Here is a 22,910-nt window from a genome sequence, read left to right as displayed (position 1 = left end):
CTCCTGCCCGACATGAAGCTGGAGGTGGAGCAGCCAGTTCGTATCCATGTGGCAACAAGCATAAGGATACAGGCCCCCATGTTAAGAATGGTGTAGTGAAAATATGGACAAAGCTTCCTGGTGGCATCGCTGGACTCCATGACAACCCCAAACTAACTACCAGGGGACTTCTTTTGTGCAACTTAAATAAGTCTTGCTTGTTTACAGTCATTCTTGGGTACCTGTGACTTAAAAGTCAAACTTATTAAAAATAGATAGAAAAATGTACTTTGGAAATTGGTTTATATTTTTCCTATTTAATCCCCTTCAAGAAAATGACTTTCTAAACTATAATACAGTGTCTCATATTGCAATACTATAAAATAAAATATGTAACTTCATAGTATGTTACCAAACAAGGATGTTTGGGGCTGACTTTGTATATATGCAATATAATTCCTTAAGCTATATTATGCATACTTTTTTTGGAAGGGGGAGGAGGTATTTAGGTTTATATTTTTAGAGGAGGTATGGGGGTTTGAACCCAGGACCTCATGCATGCTAAGCCTATGCTCTACCACTTGAGCTATACCCTGCCCCCATGCATATATTTTTCAAAAGATGAGGTAGGGGAAAAGGGCAAATAGCTCTGTGCAGCATTCTCAGTGAATTAGGCCCCCATCTGCTACTGCATTATCATAAAGCACTGTCCAATGATTATAGTTTTTAAAAAAGCAACGATAGAAGATCATATTTATCAAATGCTTACTATGTGCTAGGCACCATTCTAAGCATTTTATGTGAAATTAACTCATCTGACCCTAAAAAAAAACCCCTACAATGTAGGCATTTTTATTATCACCCAAAACAGAACAAATAAACAAAAAACCAATTCACAGTAACAAATTTTAGTGCACGGTCTACTAGAATAATATTGTTACTAACTAAAAGCATAACTGGTTCTCTCACTGCCAGCAAAATTTACACTATTTTTTATTCAGAAGAAACTTACAAGTTCAAACATGACTATATGATGAAACCGAGCCAAAAAAAAAAAAAAGGTTTAATAAAGCTGTTTTTACAGTGCTTAGTGATGAAAACATGTGCATCAATAACTACTCAAGTACTTAGACTTCTTGTGTCAATACCATGGTCAACTGTGCTTTGTCATTAAAACAAAACTCAAACAGGACATAGTGGGCACACAGTGGAGACTATTAGTAGTAAAATATGCATAGATGAAAGGAAGTAGAAAAGTATTTGCTAGGCTGACAGTGCAAGTCATATGAAAGCAGTTGTCCATATAGTCACAGCCCATGGCTTACACTTATTTTTTCAATGACGCCCTGGTCTTAGGAACATACTCCAAAAGATCTATAGATGAACAACAACAACAAAAAAGGTAAAACATTTAAACACTTCTCATATCACCAAGAAGAGTGTGATCAAAATAGTGGCAATGTCTATAGTAAAAACTCACATGGTTAAGTTTTTTTTTTTTTTTTAGAATTTATTGAAAAACAGAGCTCTTCAACAAAGTTACTAGCAGCAAAACTTAAAGTATTCTAAAGTGTAAAGAATACTGAATGTGATTTAGATGTCTTCTAGCTTCAACCACAAAACTCCTTAAAGATTTTAATGACAATATATTAAAGCAATCAGAATCAGATTGTACTGTTAGACATTCCTGAATCTTATGGCCCAGATCAAATAGTTTTTGAAAATGGTGCATTTCTGTTTTTAAATATAGGAGAAGTCAAAGCAAAGTAATTCATTAAGAAATAGAGAAAAACATTTTTTGGCAATGTATCCATGGCAACTCTGTATATACCTACAGATCTAAGAATGAAAGACAGGAATGTATGTGGCACTGTTACTCCATTTTGTTTGCTTAAAAAAAAAAAAAGGCGGCACAGTGTGAGATATTTTCACCTGTTACAGAACACAAACTGGGATCTGTGGATAAAAGTTAATGTGACAGATACCTTTTAACAAGTACACAAGAAATTAGACATCCACATGAGTATTGTTGCTTTCAAAATAATCAACTTCTTGAGTTACAAATTTATAGAAATCCCGCCACCATATACTGAACATATTTTGTCTTCTGGAAAATCAGTATTTTTACCTTTTTCCCTAAATAAAAACTAAAATGCATGGATAATAAGTTTTAATCAGAAATATAGAGGCCATAAAAATCTCATTATAAAGACATAGGTACTCATCAACTCTTAATTTCTGACCAAGAATCTACAATTAAGGCTGGGGTGGCCTTCCTCCGCCACTCTGCACATACTTAGACAAGACTTTCTCCTCTGGGTGCCCACATTAACATACTTAACGAACGAAAACACATTGTAAGACTAAACAAAATTATCAGGAAGGCAAATCTGTTATTCAAATAACGTACATTACAAATTAAGTTCTTAAGAAATTTTCAAGAATTTGCTTTATTAATCCTCACCACTCTTCCCTCTCAATTGCCAAGAGCTGCTTGTATATTTTATCTGCAATGGTGAAAACAGAATCCTACCGACTAAAGTCTGACCAAATCCACACCTACGTCACATTCTAGACCTTTGCCCAAAATAAATATCTGGTCATAGCATTTTAAAAAAGTTAGGAATAAAAGTCCTCTATTTCACACCAAGGAAGTCTGATAACAAGTAGAATCTTAGGAATTCTCAAACAAACTAGTGAACACACTAGTAAATAGTCGAGGGAAGTCATCTTTTTGATGTTTTGAGGCTCTCCTGGAAACTCTGATTGGGAGATGTTGATAGGGGTAGTTTCGATGACATGCTGAGGGTAGACGCAATATGATAATGAAGAGAAAAACAGGAAGTTTGGTCTCCTCTTTCCACAAGTTTACCTGAGAAAAGTCAAAGGAAATAGTTAAAAAAAAAAAAAAAAGATAGGTGAGTATGCTTGTTTTGCTGAGGGTTAGAAAGAGTGGAGGGACAGCCAAAAGGTCTAGGAGAGTCAGGATATGTCAGAGCGGCCAGAAGACCTAGGAGGTGGTAAAATACAGAGAACGGGTCCTTGGTGAAGTTAGCCATTGATGGGAAGAATATCTTTCACTTGGACCAAAAGGCGACAAAGACTAAAAGCCAGAAAATTCTGGCAGTAAGGTTCAAGAAAGTGTTGAGATGGTGGAATAAAGGGCTTGGGAGTCATGAGAAAGTCTGGAGAAAAAGAGAGAGGAAAGAGATCTAGGAGTGAAATGAATGAGTGGTGGAGAGCACTAAGCTCTGCTGAGAACTGAGAATAACCAGCATGTACGTGAGTATTTGTTCAGTGCACTGCCAGACAGTGCTAGACTAGTGTTACAGAAACAGCACTGATCTGCAGGTATTCACCAGACATCTGTAAAAAAGTCTTTATGTGAAAGCCAAGATGGTGGCCGCCCCCTACAAACCAAAAGTCCTCAGAATGAAAACTACTTTGCCAGCATCTTGATCTTGGACTTTCAAGCCTTCCGTGACTGTGAGAAATAAACTTCTGTTGTTTAAACCACTCAGTCTATGGTATTTTGTTATGGCATTGGGCTAAGAAAAAAACTCTCACAATTAATACACTAGGAAAGAGAATGAATTTACGAAACAAGAATGGAAGGCTATAAAAAGGGAGATCGGAAAACAAGAATGACCTTTTGGAAATTAAAAATGTGATTGTTGATACATGTTCAGAGAAGTGCCAGAGATAAAATTGAGGAAATTCTCCTAGAAAGTTAAAAGGCAAAGAGATAGAAAACAGGAGAGAAAGATAAGAAAAACAGAAGACCAATGTTAAAATTCCAGAAATAAATAACAGGGGGAAAAGTGGCAATTATTACAGAAATAATATAAGAATTTACCAGAACTGAAGAAAATTAGTCTGTTACCACGAAGGGCTGTCAAAAGCTAAACAGAGATCCTCACCAAGGCATTTCATGGTAAACTTTCAGCACAAAAGCTCTAGAGAGGCAGAAAAATGGGTTACATATAAAGGTGTTATCAGAAATGGCAAGTTTTAAGACAGCGAAGCGGGGACTTCAGAATTCTCAAGGAAAATGATTTCCAACCTAAAATCCTTCATTATCAATTAAATGAGACATTTTCAGATGTAAGTTCTTAAAAATCTTACCTATAATGCACCCCTCTCAGGACACTCATGAAAGATGTTCTTCTCCAAAATGAGGAAGAAACAAAGGATCTAACTCACAAGGAAAGTGAAATTGAGTTTCAGGTGTCAGAGTGGCAGAAGGCCTCGAGAGAAAGAATCCAAACTGTAGCCCAATCAAGTTCCAGGAAAGAAGAAGGAACTGTCATAATCTAAGACAATAATTCTATAGAAAATAGTCTTCACAGGGCCTTTGTGGTGAGTTTGGAATAACTCAGTGATAGGAACATAGAAAGTTTCAAACGAAACAAAAAGACAAAAGTTAACAACAGGAAAAGCAAAGAGTTGTATAAGACGTGACATGTAATGATAATAAATTACTTGACTCAAGTGAACAACACTCCCCGAAAGTTGTAAGGTAAAAACTGACCACTAATGGAATAAAACATTGCCACTTTTCTTAATTGGGAGACTAGAGGAAGTAGAAATGGGAGAACGGGATGGTTTAACAGTAACCAAATTCTCAACTGTTATAATATGAAGTTTCTAGATAAAGTAAAATATTGAACTGTTAAGAAATACCTGTGTACATACATAATTTAGAAATGTGAAGATTAATGCATGCTAAAAACAGCTCCAAGTTAGAAGCAGATGCCTCTGTGGAGCAGAACTCTGTGGTGAGGAAGTTTACAGCTGGGGACTGGCACCCTTTATTGTGACTCTTTTAAGATTATTTGAATTTTTAATCTATGTACATTACATTGTTAAAAACCTTAAACAACTAGGCTTAAAAAAGGCCTTTCCCTTCATTGTTCTACTCCTCCTCCTCTTTTGAAAGATAAAATTTGTTAAATAATTTGCATAAAAAATAATTCCCTAGTCTAAAAAAAGCCACAAATATCAAAGTAGTAGTAAAGCATGTATTAATCTCCTACAAATAGTGCTTTTCAAATCAATTGTCCAGGAATTTCTGAACTTTTCTTAGGCAAATGTTTTGAGCATTTGCTTTAGTTCAAAGAAATATAAATGTTAGAATAGCACTGAACAGTTTTATAGTGTAACAAATATACTTTAAGCAGTCATTGTCTACAGACTGCACCCCAGGCTATAAATGTCAAATTTTGTTTTTTCATGGTGAACTCTATATAATTCAGCTGTTCTTCATGTCAGGATATCCAGTATTCAAATTAAATGCATATAATAAAGTAATGCCTTAAAGTATTGCACTTTCAAAGATATTTAGTGCATTTAACACAGAAATTCTAGTAAGATTCTTACTACTTCAGTTAAGTAAGCATTAACAGTTTCAGGCCAAGTTACTGAAGGTATTCCAACAGATCAGAAGTATTGTCCTGGGTCTGAAAGCCAGAACATTTTGAATAAACTTTCTGAACCTGATTAAAAGAGGGAAGGCTCATGCTTATTACTCATAAATTTCTGAAAATCTTTCCAATTTGGAGCTTTGTAATACATTCAAAATGGTGCCATGACATGTTTAAAAAACATTTATCTTTAAAAATACTAGAATGTTCTCTGAAAACCTATTGCATTTACTTTTTAAGCTATTCTGATCTAAAGGAAGAATTAAAGTTTAGGAAAAGAAAAAATGAACATTAAAAAAAAGTTTATTTCTAGCCCTGAAAGAACAAAATTATTGAACAAGGTCATCAAATACAGCAGTTAATGTCAATGTAACAATTAAATAATTGAATGGGATTAAATTAAAAATAAAAGTCAATATAAAATTTGAAGACAAAACAGAAAAGACAAGTTACTTTCACTTAATTCCATCTACCAAAAAAAAAAAAAGCAAGATAGTCCTACCAAAGATGTTCAATTCCAAATATAGTTCTCTGTTTAATATAGAATGGAAATGTGTTTGACAGAATTATCATAATTTCTTTTTCTCTCATTTGGCAACATTCTAGAATGGTGAATGAGAAAGACTTCAGTTCACTCAAAGCCAGGCCAGTGCTTGGTTCTCCTCTGTAATTCCCACAATATCTACCACCACAGTGTCTCTGCCCAAGTGGTCAATAAACGTGTTAGTGAAGAATAAAATCTGTGTGTGTGTATTTTTTCCTTTCTTACACATACTCATGTACACGCACTGTGGAAAAACTGACTTTAATTGTTTATCTATTGTGGGAGCAGTTGAGATAAGGAAGACAATCTGCTTTTTATATTACTATGAAATTTCACTATTAAAAAACCCCGAGTATTAATCTGTATTTTACTATATTCTATAAATGATTTGGACAGTTCACTGGATATGGATCTCAGTATATTTTTAAACTTTTACTTTCAGATTAAAAAACTCATACACATTTTTAAAGCACCCATTTTTTTTCTAATTATAGCTACTGCCTGATCAGATCTAAAATTATTCTGGCTAGAATACAGTAATATATAAACAAACATGTATTTATGTGAGCCCTACAAAGAAATACTCATAGGTAGTTTTAAATTGCATATTAAAAGCACCGGTTCATTCAGGACTGGTGGTAACTAGACACATTTTAAGCAGCTTAATATTTATATGTTGAGGGAAAGAGAATTGATACTACATGCCATGCACTCATGAAGACAGAGTTGTGGTAGCCTTGGTTTCTTATGCTAGTACAATCCCTCTACTCGTTCACTATTCTAGGTGGGATAAAATGTTCGATAGTTTCATGGTTTCCCAGTTTTAACTGTCCCTAAAAGCAGCAAAAGGAACAAGAGGCGAAGGAAACTTTTAGACTGCCAGAGAGTCTGAAATACAATAAATACTGTAAGTAATACTGTCCTAATAATACCAGAGGACTACTAAGGTAACTTAGATTTCAACAGGAATTTTCATTCTCAAGTAATGACAAAAAGGGTGAATAGAAAAGGTAGTTATTTAAAAAAACATGAATTTTGATTCAAATATAATTTTTCTTGCAACAAGATCTGACCATTTTAATTTAAAATTAATAAATCACAATTCTGTATTGCTTTTAAGATTAAGATTATTAAAAACTGACACATTTCAGTATTAACCGAAGCATATTTCTATTACAAGTTAGTTTATCCAAGTAAGTAAAGAATAAACCACAGTGTAGCTCCCTTAACCTAGGAGTCAGGTTTTAATGACAAAAGTCCGTTGCCAGCAATGGACATACAGTAACCATCAAAGAAGCTGTAAATACAAATTCCAAACTGCTTCTATAAACTGAAAAGACCTTTGATGAGTCACAGGCATAAAAATGGAGCACTGGCACTGCATTAAATGAATACAGTCTTTATGACTTATGTATGGAAGTGCCTTCTAGAGTGGTCATAATGATCAGTCTTACATCATCTAGTTGATTTTCTATTTCATTGGTTGCATCTTCTTCATCATAATCCATCCAGACAACTATTTACAAAGAATGTTCAAATCTGGAACTCAAGAGACACTGTAGCTTTCCACCAGAAATAAACCAGCTTGTTTCTGTAATTTAGTAACAGCTGTAGAAGGCCAATGTAATCCAGAGAAAAATGAAGTCAATAATCAAACTGAAAAGAGACCATTAAGTGCTCTAGATTTAAGTTTCATTAATTATTTTACTCATTTTTGTGAAAATCTTCCTGCATTATCAATAAAAAACCAGCCACTTCTACCCTTATACCTATATCCTAACACAGATATGATGGGAATGACAGGAAATAAAACTCTATTAGTTCTCCTAATGTACTCCAAAACATCAAAACTATTTCTATTGATGATTTGTACTATTGCAGGATGGCAGGTAGGTGTGAAGTCAACTAGAAGTGAACGGTGGGAACAACTGCCAGAACCAAACCACAGACTCTTTTACATGGCTCCTGGCATGTCAGAACAGACAATGCTGCCTCCATCAGTCAAAACAATTTAAAAAAATGAGAGAAAAAGAGAGAAAGTCTTGAAGAGGAGAGGAGGAGAGGGGAGAAGAGAGGGCACTCTAATAATGCTATAGGTCACAGACCTTTTTAAAATCTTTAAAATAAAAAGTATTGCCATCAACAAGTACATTTCATTTTTCTTCCTTTCCCCAGTTTTTTACATGAATATTATTTACTTATTTGAAAAAATCTAAAGTAACTCAACATTTCAAATGACCCATGAATTTATCAAAATGTATTTTGTCACTTAAGTTCTCATAGACAGTAATTTTTTGGTAATGGGTGGGAAACAACATTTATAACAAATCTCTACAGTTTACTGGTCAGAAGCTGCGTATCTATATAACTGACATTTCTCTTTCATGAATATAATCTTATCTAATTATTTTAGAGCTCACCAAGATTTAAGTCTCCCTCTTTGTCTCTGCTAGCTCCAAATATTTTTCTCCTTTAAATGGAAAAAAAAGGTTAACTTTATTCTGAAAATTCAATGGTTATTATATTATTTACCATGGGAAGGGGGGAGGAGTAGAGTGAGAGAGGGTTAATTAAAAAACAAACTAGCTAAAATTACAACATATACAGAAACTTATTTCCAAAATGAAGGGAAAAAAGAGGGAAGGGGAAAGTAGCGGCACAAAGTCCTGAAGCCAAATCTGAAGAGGACATAGTCAGAAGGGAAAACAAAACTGTAAGAAGGTATAATCAATGGGATTCTTTTTCTGCCTCAATGATTTAGTTATAAATATAGATTATTAGTCTTCTCTCTATACATGTAACAAATGCCAAACAGCTCACTACCATGAAATTTCTAAAATTGACTCTTTCACATTTGTTAAAAAAGGTAAAAATCACATACTTTTCTTCCCTTCCTTCAGTTCAAATTCTGAACTGAAATAGTACATGTAACAATAGCTGGTCCTAACTTCTATACAAAGTTAAACCTATTATAGGGCTCCTTTGCCAATATAAGGAGCTACATAATTTCTATCACACTTGCCTCTAGTTTAGGCATAAGAAAGATTTCTCAAAACAACTCAAAAGGAGCAAGTCAAGGAAAAAGGAAGCTATGAAGAGAGGAAAGAAGACTAGCAGATGAAACAAATACTCTGAAAAACTCAAATCTGCCATTCAAGTATTGAAAATACCCTCAAAGGGACAATGAATGGGCTCTATTTTAATGAAGTCAGCAAATTAAAATGCAAATCTCAAGCATGATACATGGCCCTGATGGGCTTTCTGCTGAAAGACGTAAGGCTAGTGATTCAGTCCACAAGTCCTTTTGGACCCTAAAGAAGGGATTCAATAGAAAGTTGTCATTTGGTTTTGCCATTTTTCTCTTGGTTGTCTTCAGAAAGTAGTAGTTTGCTTTTATTCCTCCATGTTATGCAGACCATTTCTTTAAACCCCCAAAGAGTAATAATTTTCATATATTAAAAGACTTCTTTTAGAAAATGGAAAAAAGAATTGAGGCCACGGCAATGATGTTAACGGTTACTCTTCATTGCTTCTTTAGCTGCCATGATCAGTGGTGTCAAGCTGGATAATGGTTTGGCCAGTTTCAGGAAGGGATGCTGCCAGAAAGAGGGGTGAAAAATAAAATGTGTAAATGTCACCAATTTAGAAGCTAAATATTTCCTTTCAATTAAGCCCTAAAGACTACTTTACGGATCACAACTTATTTAATAAACACATATTTCAATACCTATGTAAAATCAACATAATTGATATATAACTTTTATGGTTGAAAGCATAGTCTTTTTTAGTTTTTTTAATACTGTAAAATCTCAGTTAAATGACCCAGATAACTATGCCAGCAATGAACTGGTGTGAGAACTGATCATAAGCAAAAATTCACCTACTTATGTATTACAGCATTGTGGGTATTTTATTCCCAGCAGAGAAAATCCTAAACTGCAGCAGCTGCCATGCTGCTGGTAATGAATGAACAGTGAAATGTAATTATTAACACTATGTAAATTTTTTGTTGGTTACTCAACAAAGTCAACTTTTTCCAGAAATAGTATCATTTCCAGATTCACCTGTAACAATTCTTTGGCTGAACCTCTTTTCTCCACATCCATCTCCAAACATCGATTTAAGAAATCCCGAAATATTGGGGAAAGTTTTTCTGGATTCTGAAGTTCTGGGGTTCCATTAGTTGCTATCAGGTATAAGGCCTAAAAATAGAAGAACAACTTTCACATACTTAAGGTAGCTCAACAAAGTGAGAGAGCACTTTAAACTTTATGGATTTTTTTTCCCACTTCTTTAAAGGTAATTGCCATACATACTTAAGAGAGGTTCTTATTTCTACCCACTTTGATTAAATATTTTTCCCTTTATTTTTAGATGTTACATTTCCCTGACTTCTTTTTCAAAATTAATTTTACTTGGTTTTTTGGATTATAAATGCAATACATACTGATACAAAAACTACTATAATACATAAGAGTATAAAGAAAAATGACCACAACCCCACCATCAACATACAGTATCCCATTTATCTTTCTTAGATTTCTTTCAAGTCATATCACATTTCAGAACAATGGGATTTGTTGAAACCCTTTTTAAAAAAAATTAAATTAGCTATATCTATATATCTACAGATGAAAAAGATGAGCATACAGGATCTTTAAGGCAGTGCAAATACTTTTTAATATACTTTAATAATGGGACACATGTTATTCATTATACATTTGTCCAAACCCATAGACTATATGACATCAATACTACTCAGCCATAAAAAGGAATAAAATGTTGCTATTTGCAGCAACATGGACTGACTTGGAGGGCATTATGCTAAGTGAAGTAAGTCAGACAGAGAAAGACAAATACTGTATGATGTCACTTCTATGTGGAATCTAAATAATACAACAAACTAGTGAATAAAACAAAAAAGAAGCAGACTCACAGATATAAAGAACAAACTAGAGGTTTACCAGTGGGGAGAGTAAAGGGGAGAAGGGTAATATAGGGGTAGGAGAAAAAAAAGTGAACTCTAATGTTAACTATGGACTCTGGATGATAATGATGTGTCAATGTAGGTTCACTGATTCCAAGAAATGTACCCTCTGGTTAGGAATGTTGGTAATTGGGGAGGTTATGCACATGTGGGGGAAGAGGGTATATGGGAAATCTCTGTACCTTCCTCTCAATTTTGCTGTGAACGTAAAACTGCTTTTTAAAAAAACCAAAGTCTTAAAAACCCCAAACAAAGCTAGCCTCGTCATTACTAATAACAGATTAGATCCACTAAATTATTTTAATGGCTGAATTGAATAGTGCCTTATTATATGGATGTGTCATAATTTAGTTAATCCCTTTTGGAAAATCCTTGCATTCTTTAGTATTCTTCATGTACTTCTCTGATTTTAAATTCCTAGAAATTAAATAATTTTTAAAAAAGCACTCAATAGACTTTTCTAGACGTTTTAGACATACAGAAAATTGAGCAAATAGTACAGAGCTCCCATATACCGAACCTCTCCAACACACGCAGTTTCCCCTATTATTAAAATCTTATATTAGTATGGTACACTTGTTATAAGTGATCAGCCAATACTGGTACACTTTCATTAAACAGAAGTCTATAGGGGGACTGTATAGCTCAAGTAGTAGAGTGCATGCTTGGCATTCACAAGGTCCTGGATTCAATCCCCACTACATCCTCTAAAAATAAATATAAACCTAATTCCTCCACCCTCGCAAAAAAAAAAAAAAAAACCAACCCTAGAAGTCTATTAGTTTACATTAGGGTTCACGCTTTGTATTGTGCAGGTCTATGGGTTTAGTTAGACAAATGTTTATTGTCATGTATCTACCTCCATTATAGTATTATACAGAATAATTTCACTGTCCTAAAATTCCCTGCGCTCCACCTATTCATCCTCACTACCCCACTAAGCCCCTAGCAACCAATGATCTTTTTTTAGTCTCCACAGTTGGAATCATACATTATGTACCCTTTTCAGATAGATTCTTTCCTAAGAAGTATGCATTTAAGGTTCTTCCACATCTTTTGTGGTTTGATAGCTCATACCTTTTTATCTTTTTAATGTTATGGAATAATATTCCATCATATGGATGCACTATTTCTAGTCTATTTCATTCACTTTAAAAAGTACAATATATTGGGGAGGAGTATAGCTTAGTGGTAGAGTGCATGCTTAACATGCATGAGGTCTTGGGTTCAATCCCCAGTACCTCCATTAAAAAGACAGTATATTTATATATTTCACATCTTGGCTGCTTCCAATTTTGGGAAATTATGAATAAAGATGCTATAAACATTGTGTGCAGGTTTTTACGCAGACATAAGTTTTCAACTTTAATAAGAACACAATCCTAGACTGTATGATAAGAACATGTCTAGTTTTGTAGGAAAGTGCCAAATTGTCTTCCAAAGTAGCTGTACCATTTTGTATTCTCATCAGCATGAATGAGAGCTCCACATCCTCACTAGCATTTGGTATTTCAGCTTTTCTGGATTTTAGGCCATTCTAATAGATACGTAGTGGCTTTCTTTCTTTTTTTTAAAGCCAAACTCATTAAAAAAATTTTTTTGAGTGGGATTAAGTTTGTTTGTTTATTTAAATGGAGGTACTGGGGACGGAACCCAGGACTTCATGCATGCTGAGCATGCACTGTACCATTGAGCTATATCCTCCCCCTGCAGTGGCATTTCATTGCTGTTTTACTTTAGCAATTCCCTAGTGACACGATGTTGAACATCTTTTTATGTGCTTATTTGCCATCTGTGTATCTTCTTTGGTGAGCTGTCCGTTCAAATCTTTTGCCATTTTTACATTAAGTTATCTTTCTTATTGTTGAATTTTAAGAGTTCTTTGCATATTTTGAATAACATTTCTTTATCAGATAGGTGTTTTGGAAATAATTTCTCCTGATATGTGACTTGTCATTTCATTCTCTTAATAATGTTTTCCTAGAGAAAGTGAGTCCAATTTTAATGAAGCCCAGATTATTATTTCATGGATAATGCTTTTGATAATGTATCTAAAAACACTGCTGACCCCTAGGTCACCTAGATATTTTACTGAATTATTTAAAGGTTCTGCCACATTACCATAATGCCATCAAAAAAGGCTACCAATTGACACTCAAATCATCAGTATATTATTGTGCCTATTTCCTTGTCACCTAAGTTCACTTCTCTTTACATGACATTTTCTCCCAAATTTTCATTTAAAAATTCTATTCTAAAAAATTATCTCTGACATAGCAATTAGTATCAATTTAAGATCATAAGATTGTTCTGAGTTTCCACACTTCCATCAAAAGGGATTAGGGGGGAAGCCCATAAAGACAAACACGTGTGCCAAGTACTCCTCCTCTCTAAGCACTTAATAACCTTTTCTCTACTTGGGGATAAATCTTATTATACTGTTTATCTTCATTTATGTTAGTGACTTAAGGAGCCGAGGACTCCTGGTCATTCCCTCAGCTCCTCCATTCAAACACCCATGTGGTTCGGCACATTCCCCCTTCTGGCCTGAATTTCTTCATACAACCACTCCCCCTTCCCCTTCAACATTTGGTTACACTTCTTGTCCTTTGGCCTACCTCAGCCACACACACCCAAGGTCATATCCTATGCCTTTATCAATACCAATAACTGCAACTCTTAAATCTCAGTTGTGCTCCACTTCCTATCTTTTCACTCCTAGTACCCCAATGCCAGCAATCCTTTGACACCAATGAATCTAAGTAAATCCTGACTGATCTCAAGTGTCGAGCATTCCTTTCACATAATCACTTCTTTGATCCTTTTACCCTTCATAGCACTCATTTGTCTACTCTTTGCCTCTCTACCTGTGCAGCTAAGTATTGTGGAAGAAGAAGATACATCCCTGCTGACTGGCATCCCTAACCTCACAGGGGCCCTTCAGGCTTCCAGCATTCACAGTAGATTTCCCTATTTCACTGGCTCCTGTTTCTGCTCCAGGACATTTAGTTGTCATGTCTTCTAAGGCTCCTCTCGGCTATAACAATTTTTCAGACTTTCCTTTCCTTTTGATGAAATTGATAGTTTGGAGGAGTAATGGTCAGGTATTATATTGTACAATGCCTCTCTATTGGAATTTTTATGATTTTTTTCTATGATTAGACTGACATTATGGGTTTTGGGGAAGAAGATCAGAATTAAGAGTGCCATTTTCAATACAAATTCTTTACCTAACACATTCAACCCATAACCCAGAAGCAAATGATTTTTAGATGCAGAGTGTGGACAGAGACTAGATTTTATCAACTTTGTATCCTAAATACTTGGCCAGTGCCTGGCACAAGCAGGTTATAAATAAATGTTTTAAAGAAAATTATTTTTCATAAAATAAGGCTGCTGTTTAATTGGTCTTACCCTCAAGGGATTTTCATTGAGGTATGGAGGCTCTCCTTCTACCATCTCAATAGCCATAATACCCAGAGACCATATGTCCACTTTAGGGCCATAAGCTTTCCGTGTAACCACCTCTGGTGCCATCCAGTATGGCGTTCCAACCATAGTACTTCGCTTGCTCTGCTCAGGGGTGATCTGAGCACAGAAACCAAAGTCAGCTATAAAACAAAACAAAACATCTTAAGTTAATGGTGCCCATGGATTGTTTTATCTAAGAGTTCACTTCATATGACTTAACTAATTACATTTATAAATTCGGCCTCTTATTTTTTTTTTTCGGCCTCTTATTTTTAAAGAATGCATTAATAAAGTAAACCTAAATGGGCTTAAGAATATTCTGATGATGTTATGTATTCTCACTTTTCAACTTTTACTTCCCACAAGTAGAGGGGAGATTATCAGGAGGCCTTTTATCCTAAACAAATCTACCCTAAAAGTTTTAATAAAGTTAAAAAAGTTCTAAAAGAAAAAGTCACCAAAAGTGGACAGCAAACTGTGTCAACTGTGGATCAGGCAAAGGTCAGAGAGTGGGAACTACTTCTGAAGGAAATAAACAGAAGTTAGAATCAATAACTCTGACTCAGCAGAGAGCCTAGGAAAAGAACACAATTAGCTGCAACTGTACCTACAAGGTCTCAGCCAGCATTACTCTAGTCCGTCCACCTCATTTTGTAAATGTGGGACAGAATGCCTAATTTAGTACTCAGTGTTAATTTAGTGGAAAAGTCAAGCTGAGAATCTAGAATTTTTTCCTTCCTTCTACTGTTAAACCCATTCTACTCCATACATAACACTCTTAACATTCAGGTTTGTAAGGTTTACACTTTCTGTTATGCATTTACAAATAATATCCATGAACTGCCTGGTTTATTTAACCTAATTAGGATATTCTGTAAGCTGCTTTTTAAAACCTAATTTATTTTTAGAGATCTCTGTAATTAGAAGAATTATTCAAACTACACAACTTTACAGAACATAAAAACACTGTAATTTATTTAACCATTTCTGTACTACTAGACATTTAAGATATTGTTGGGTTTTCTCTGCAGAGAACAGCTTTGTACTTATTGTGGTGCATTTATGTTCAGTAATTCTACAAGAGAGAGTCCTAGAAGAGCAACAGTTAGTCCAGATCATAACATTTATAGCTAAAACGAGTATTTATAACTGGTTCAAGTACCTCATAAGAATTAACATACCTCGTGATAACTTTATGAGACAGGTATGTTTATTATTATTATAATTCCCATTTTACAAGTGGGGAAACTGGCATACATATTTTTAGATAACTTACCCAAGATCATTCATCCAGTAAGTGGCAGGGCCAGGATAAAATATTATTCAAAAAAGTCAAATTTAGTTTATCTGTGTATCCACCAAAAATGTCTGAGAATGTTAATTTCTAGCTTTCTCACTAAATTTACAAATAGTAATCATATATATTGACCATCTGATAGAACTTAAATCTCCTTTTTTGTGATTGAATAACCTTTGGAGGATCTATCTTAAAAAAAAAAAAAAAAGTTGAAAAAGGAGCCAAACTCTCTAGGCAAACAAGAAAAAGTTTTTGGTCTCCTGATCAAAGAAATGCCTTGAATTCTGCACAGTTGGAGAAACCTCAGTAGTAGCTCTTTTTGAATCCTCTAGAGGGCATGGTTGGAACTGAGATTAGAGCCAGCAGAGAGAAAGGGTTTTTTTCCCCCTGACTCCACCATATCTGATACAGAAGATAATTAGGGAAAGACGTTTACACATTTATTTTTTTAAAACGTATCATCTCTGATGCAGGGTCATACAGCCTCCCCCAATCAGGCCACATGCTACCAGCAAAGAAAGAAGAACAGCATAATGAGAAAAATCTACCCCAATAGTGGCAGGGACAAATCCAAGTTTATGTTAGAAGACAGCACCAACATTACAACAGTCCCGGGGCTGTTTTCAGTTTTTTACATTTTTAATCCTCAGAAGAATTCTCTAAGATAGGTAGTATTATTTTCCTTATCACACAAATGAGAAAATGAACACAAAGATTATGGAACTCATTCAAAATTATTCAGCAAGTTGTAGTGGATCTGATATTTAGAATCAAGCTGTCCAGCTGAGAGTTCATATTTTTTTTAACCACTGTTCTCTCTCCTCCATCCATTTACTGTCATAAAAATATTAACAGCAGAAGAGGGATTTTACTTAAACAAAAGGTAGAAAATTATAAGTAACACATAAATGTTATTTGTTCATTTGTTACTCACTGAGTTTAACTGATCCTTCCATGCCCAAAAGCACATTGTCACTTTTGATGTCTCTGTGGATCACTTGATTAGCATGTAAAAACTCCAATGCCTGTAAACACTGAGCAGGAGAAAAACACCTATCAATGAAACAGTCCCTGAAAAGTCTAAGGGAAGTTCACATACACTACTTATGGTCTGGGCACTGCCTCTAGTATCCAGCAGAAGACACTTTAATACATACATTTACAAAGAAAACAACTCTCTCATGAGCAAAGTTATCAAAATAAAATTCCTTAATCAGAATCTCCTCTTCCCATCCTCTGATCTTACCCAGAGATAATTATTAATGTCATATTTAGTCCTATGTCAGACACAGATTATTGAAAACCGTAAGAATATCATTCAATCTTCAATGTGTCATTCATGAAATGATGGGTGGGTTTACATGATTTCTAGGCCTATTAGGTTTAAACACCTAAAGGTATAGAGCACTTGGTAAACATACGCAAGGCCTTTTAGAAATCATTCAGTAAAGGATAAACTTTTGACCATTCCCATTTGAATTTAAGATACTCAGAAATCTAATCAATGCAAGCCATTGGGTGGTCTGGTTCTCTCCAGTTACTGAATGTGACGTACAATGTTTTCTTCCTTTTTTCTTATGGTAGGTTTTACATAAAGCTACATACACACCCTAGACACCAGTGATGAAAGAATAACTTTCCTCTTATGCCATATTTTAAAAAGCACTGAGTCAAAAGTGCAGCAAAACTATTCTTACTTCCTTACAAACGAGTATGAGATTAAATTTTAAAAATCTGCTTGCTATGTTTTTAATGTAACCTGAGTATAAACTGGAAGCTGGAAAAAGTTGTGTTTTTATTTCTTACCCCATTAAAGTAGAACACATAGTCTGTACAACTAAATAACAACTAAAAAATCTCATTCAAAATACTCCAATATTCAAAGAAAAAAAATCAGATTAACAGTGTATTACTGTACTACATTTACCAAGCATTTAAGCAGATTCCCAAAAAGAAGAAACCCCAGAAAAATAATTGAATTAAAAAAAAAAACTATCACAATTAGAGGAACTCCTAAAATAATTTTACATGAACTATGAAAAAAAATGAAAAACAAATTAAGTATAAATAGATAATTCTTACTAAGTTTTTATTAGCTTTTAAGTGACCAGACATTCTTTGTTAAGGGATATTATTAAACTATCATATTCATAACTATTAAAAAGTTATTTCCTTTTCTCCTGAAACAACCAGGAGGTAGAGCATAATTATCCTAGAGTTAAAATTTTCAAAGAAACTTTTTCAAGAAATACCTAATAAAAGCTGAAAAAGAGAAAAAATCATATATACTGTTCCTATATAAACAAAGTTCATAATTTACTTATAATTCACTGTAAAAATTCAAAGACAGATCATAGGGAACATAATAATTGTAAGAACTTCTATAATTTTGTCCCTTGTGACAATGGTTCCTAGGATATTTGAAGAAAGTAGTGTCACAATTTTAATGACAATAAGCAAGTCATTAACCTAAGTCTAATCTGTAGGAAAAGATTAGATGGAAGAAGGACAGGCAATTTGGCAGAATTCTACTGGTTTAAACAAACAGTAGGTCTAGAAATTCATTTAACGAATATCATCTCACTGATCACCTTCAATGAGCTCAATAAAGCCATAAATAGACTAATTAATACTTAAGGTAAAGATATTTACCACCCTGTTCTTGTGTCCACTGTTGAGTGGTATATTTTTAATGGCACCCCCCTTCTCACTCTTGAAAAGTACCCTGCTTAGATAATAAATTATAGTGATCATCCCACTGAAATTTACTGGTGAGCTGGGCTTTTCAAAGGTGCATGATTCATTCCAGAATTATCCTATAAATGAAGGAAAGGATTGAAACTCTCCTGTAGCATGAACTGATATGAAAATAACTTGTAGAAGGTTTGTACAAAGTATCTCATACAATGAAAGTAACCTGCACAAAAAAACTTTCCCTTTTTCCTTCACCTCCTGTTAACCATATATTACCATAACTTATCAAAAAGTGAACACACTCACCTCTCTGCATACAGCAGCTATCTGTGCCTCATCCATGCAGGTTTCTGTTACAACATCAGTTAGTGATCCCCCAGCGAGGTACTCCATTACCACAAACAATTCATCTCCCACCAGGTAACTAAAAAAAGAACATACAAAATACATCCACATTTTTACTTTTTTTAAAACACATGTCACTCTGTGTTGAAGAACTTAAATACTAGGCACCCTAATTAAAAAACCAGAAAGCTGGTAGCTTTGATAGCTAGGAAAAAAACTGAAAAGCTTCTATGTAACAGCACAGAAAAATAACCGAAAGTCATTATGATTTTCCTGAATCACTTTAAAGTTTGCCCATAATTGTAACTTGAGTGTGTACATAGATTATTTCAATTAAAATAATCCCATAAGGTAGGAACTATCCGTCCTCTTTTACAGATGAAGAGATAGAGGCTTGGTAAGGCTAAGTAACTCATTCAAGGTCACGTGGCCATTAGGTGACAGAACTAGAATCTGAAGCCAGGTTTAGCTGATTCCAAAGCTTATGGCTTATCTTAACCACCATGTTTTACTGACTTGAAACACTATTTTAAAAAGTGGGGAAATGTATCTGGAAAGTTTAATTCTATGAACATGGTCCCCAGAGTTAGCATTAAAGTCTAAAACTGTGTTTTATTTTAACCCATTCAAAATAAATTTAAATATGGGAAATAAATAAACCATCTATAATCCTCTATCTCCAATACAATCACTACCATAATTTTCATTTATTTTTCTACTATTCTTCTTTCATTCATATACATGTAACTGCTTAAAAAAAGTTGTAAGATACATAATTATCTATTCTGTTTTTTGTTTTGCTATTTAACATCAATTCCTAAATTAAATGAGGTTTAGATAGACATACTACTTGCCCATGAAAGACAAAATGTGAAATAAAAATTGGCCTGAAAGTTTAAAAACTGTGTGGCCAGTCACCTTTGTCATTCAAGGCATGAATCACAGCCAACCTTCCCTTAATGTTTCTGCTTCTGATCATTTGTAATTAATATGACCATCAACAGCAATGTCCTTCATTTAACTGCCTCCTCTTGCTTGCCAAGTGATATCTATGTAGAAAAAGGACCTTCCAAACTGTAATATGCTATTTTACCTCTCCTCCATCTTCAAGTTTATTTTTCAGTATTGACATTCGACTCTAGCCTAACTAAAGTGGCTAGTCCCCAAACCCATGAGATGTAAAATTTCTACTTCTCCTCCCAGTGTTTAAGAAATATTTATATTTACCTGTCCAGGAAGTTAACTATGTTAGGATTCTTCAATTCTTTCATCACCAGGATCTCATTAATGATCAATTCTTTCTTTGGCTGCTTCTGTAAATTAATCTGTTTGATAGCAACCTATGATGGAAACAGAAAAAAAAAAATGAGAACCAGTTTCCCAATTCTCTTAGAAAATTTACAAACACCAATCAGTTAATCATTTAATTTATTATATACATATTATACAATAAGATTACAATTTACTCACAGGCAGTACTTTTACTTCCACACTGCCTATGCACAATGCTTTGTAGTACAAAGAGCCTAAATATTTTTAGATTTCTCTTGAAGCTGATTAACCAACCCAAGGTCAGCCCAGTGCCAGGAATTAATCTTTTCATCCTAATCTGGGAAAATAATTTTTAAAATATTTTTTAACATATGAAACTAAACACATAATTACTTCTTTTTTTCCCTCTACTAAGGGAAGTGCTATAACATTGTGTAGGCTAATTCTTTCAACATAGTCAAGTGAAAAAGAGATTCCTACTGATTATTCACAGACATATCTAGTTTCTCCCTATATTAAAAGCTAATGGTTAAAAAAAAAAAAAAAAAAAAGCTAATGGTAACATCCAGAAGAATGAGAAAGTAGCTACCTCTTGTCCCAATGCTACATCAGTAGCAGTGAAAACTGTGCCGGAAGCCCTAGGGAAAAAAGACACAACCAGATTTAGGGTTTCTAAATCACTCATTAATGGCATTCAAAGATTTTATACTTAGAACAACTGAAAAGGGATTAAAGAACATTTAAAACTGAACATCTTTAAAAGAAGTAAAAGTAAAGGGGGGAAAAATGAGAAAAAGAGGCAATCTCTGTGGCCAAAACTTATGTTAAAAATTTGTCATAAATTTCAGACCTCTAAAAATACAAGAAAAAGATAAAGAAAAGAAAAAAAACAGTAACATATACTCATGGATCCACTTCCCTACTTAAGAAACAAAAAACTACAAATAAATTTGAAGGTTCTTGTCTACCCTTTCCAAAAGCATCCTCCCTCATCCCAAAAGTAATCTGTATTGGGTATTAATTCTGTATTTGATGTGCATCATTTCCATGTATTTCTCTATATTTTAACTATCAAGGACATAGGTATGTACTACTACAGAAGATATTTAACATAATTTACAATTTCATAGAAATGGTTTCATTTTATATATTTTCCTGTTATTTGTTTTTTAACTCAACACTGATTTCAGATGGTCATCCATATGAACAGGTGTTATTCTTGTTCATTCATAATTATTGTATACATTGCTCAGTATACTGTAGTTTATCTATTATCATGCTCAAGATTATTAACATGATTTTCAATTTTTTATTATTGAAACTAGCATTGTAATTGAATTTGGTTTTTAAAAAAAAAATTCATTAAGTAAGTTTTTAAAAAAAGACTTAAGCTCACTTTCTAAACTCACAGAACACTTTCCAGAGGTTAGTAACATTAAAAACTCAAGATGTTTATTTGCCCCCAAGTACCAGGAAAAAAGAGTTCAGTTAGTATAGTTTAAAAATACAAATTTCTGAAAAAAATCAGATCAGTAGAACTAAAGATCCATACTCAGTGATGTGATTAAAATGCAGGGTTGTATTTTTTTTTTTTTAAGTGTGATCTTGTTGTAAATTTTCTTTCTGTTTTTTAAATATTTGCTGGACAATTTCCCCACCCATCTAATCTCTTACCACCAGTGGAAAATAACACTTAAGAAGAAATGATGTATAATCATTGCAAAGCAGTACAGTATTTTAATAGCATCTAGAAATAAATGCATTGCTTATTTACACAAATCCAGGGAAACCACTCTTGAATATCATAAGTGCTCAATGTCAGGCAAACAAGATGTCATGCTGGACACCTAGGAAAGAATGAATATTCTGGGAATATAGTCACAAATACTTACCCTTGCCCAATTTTTTCATATCTTGTATATTTTTTCTTAGGGTCACCTATGCTTACAATAGTTCCTATTTCAAATAAAAAACAACAAAAAGTTAGAATCTAAGTCAAGAATTTTAAAACTGTAAACAATTTCTGGTAACTATTTCTTTTAATAAACTCCACTGATTTTAGAACAGTAGTTTTCAAACACAACACTAAGTTTCAAAAGTAATATATGTTTCAAACACAAACACTAAAGAAACAAGTAATATAAGTAAAAAAGTATCAGAAACAAGAGGATAAATTATTTCCATAAGGCTAGACCTCCTAACTAATGTCTTGATTATCATTTTCTTAAAAATGACCCCTTTTTAGACTGACCAATTGTACTAGTTTTCCAGAGACTAAGGGGGTTTTCAGGATGTGGCATGTTCAGTCTTAAAATTGGGAAATTCCTGGGGAAATGACAAGTTTGGCATCTTACTTTTTAGACTCCATTGAAATGTATTAAACTAATGATAAGTTATGAAACTACTTACTATGAAAAAATAAATATATACAATATCCAAATGAAAAACCCTAAATAGCTTTTCTAACTCTTCTTATATACCTTCTATTGTCCAACATATTTAGGAAACAACTTATTACTATAATGGTTACTCTAATGTGAAACACGCACAAACCAATCATATATCTATTTTAGGAAAGTTCACAAAGTCGCAACTAAGAAAGGTTTTAAAATTATGTTGTTGTACATAGAAGTATAGCTTATATTCTTATTACTAGTAGGTCAAAACATGAGAAAACCACACTAAATTTTCACTTAAACTTTTACAAGGTGAAAGGAGAGAGGAGCATATTTCAGAAATTCACAGAAATAATCCAATTTTACGTAAGTACCCAACCTCAAGCCTACAACCAATACATAGTATTTTTCCTTGATCCCTCTACGTCAGTGTCCTTTGTGACTATAGTTGCTGTATAGTTGTAAAGAGACATTATTGCTCCTTTTCTTTGCACTGTGTGTA

The 22,910-nt window shown here is 33.8% G+C and overlaps 1 protein-coding gene across 4 annotated transcripts in view; it reads right to left on the bottom strand.

Moving 5' to 3' along the window:
• Window positions 1-1,024: 1,024 nt before the first annotated feature.
• The window catches only part of PAK2 (p21 (RAC1) activated kinase 2), a 74,992-nt gene continuing 53,106 nt past the window's right edge, over window positions 1,025-22,910 (bottom strand). For all 4 annotated transcript variants that reach the window (XM_032481480.1, XM_032481476.1, XM_032481471.1 and 1 more), the window contains 8 exons: window positions 21,905-21,968; window positions 20,602-20,650; window positions 19,968-20,080; window positions 18,702-18,819; window positions 16,636-16,735; window positions 14,348-14,544; window positions 10,011-10,148; window positions 1,025-9,542 (listed from right to left, as the gene is read on the bottom strand). In XM_032481480.1, coding sequence (XP_032337371.1) covers window positions 9,456-9,542; window positions 10,011-10,148; window positions 14,348-14,544; window positions 16,636-16,735; window positions 18,702-18,819; window positions 19,968-20,080; window positions 20,602-20,650; window positions 21,905-21,968 — 866 coding nt within the window. In that variant the 3' untranslated portion in view covers window positions 1,025-9,455. The remainder of the gene's footprint in view (window positions 9,543-10,010; window positions 10,149-14,347; window positions 14,545-16,635; window positions 16,736-18,701; window positions 18,820-19,967; window positions 20,081-20,601; window positions 20,651-21,904; window positions 21,969-22,910) is intronic.

This window comes from Camelus ferus, chromosome 1 (assembly GCF_009834535.1).
Source record: "Camelus ferus isolate YT-003-E chromosome 1, BCGSAC_Cfer_1.0, whole genome shotgun sequence".
NCBI classification, from domain to species: Eukaryota; Metazoa; Chordata; class Mammalia; order Artiodactyla; family Camelidae; genus Camelus; species Camelus ferus.
This window is presented reverse-complemented; position numbering and strand designations above follow the sequence as displayed.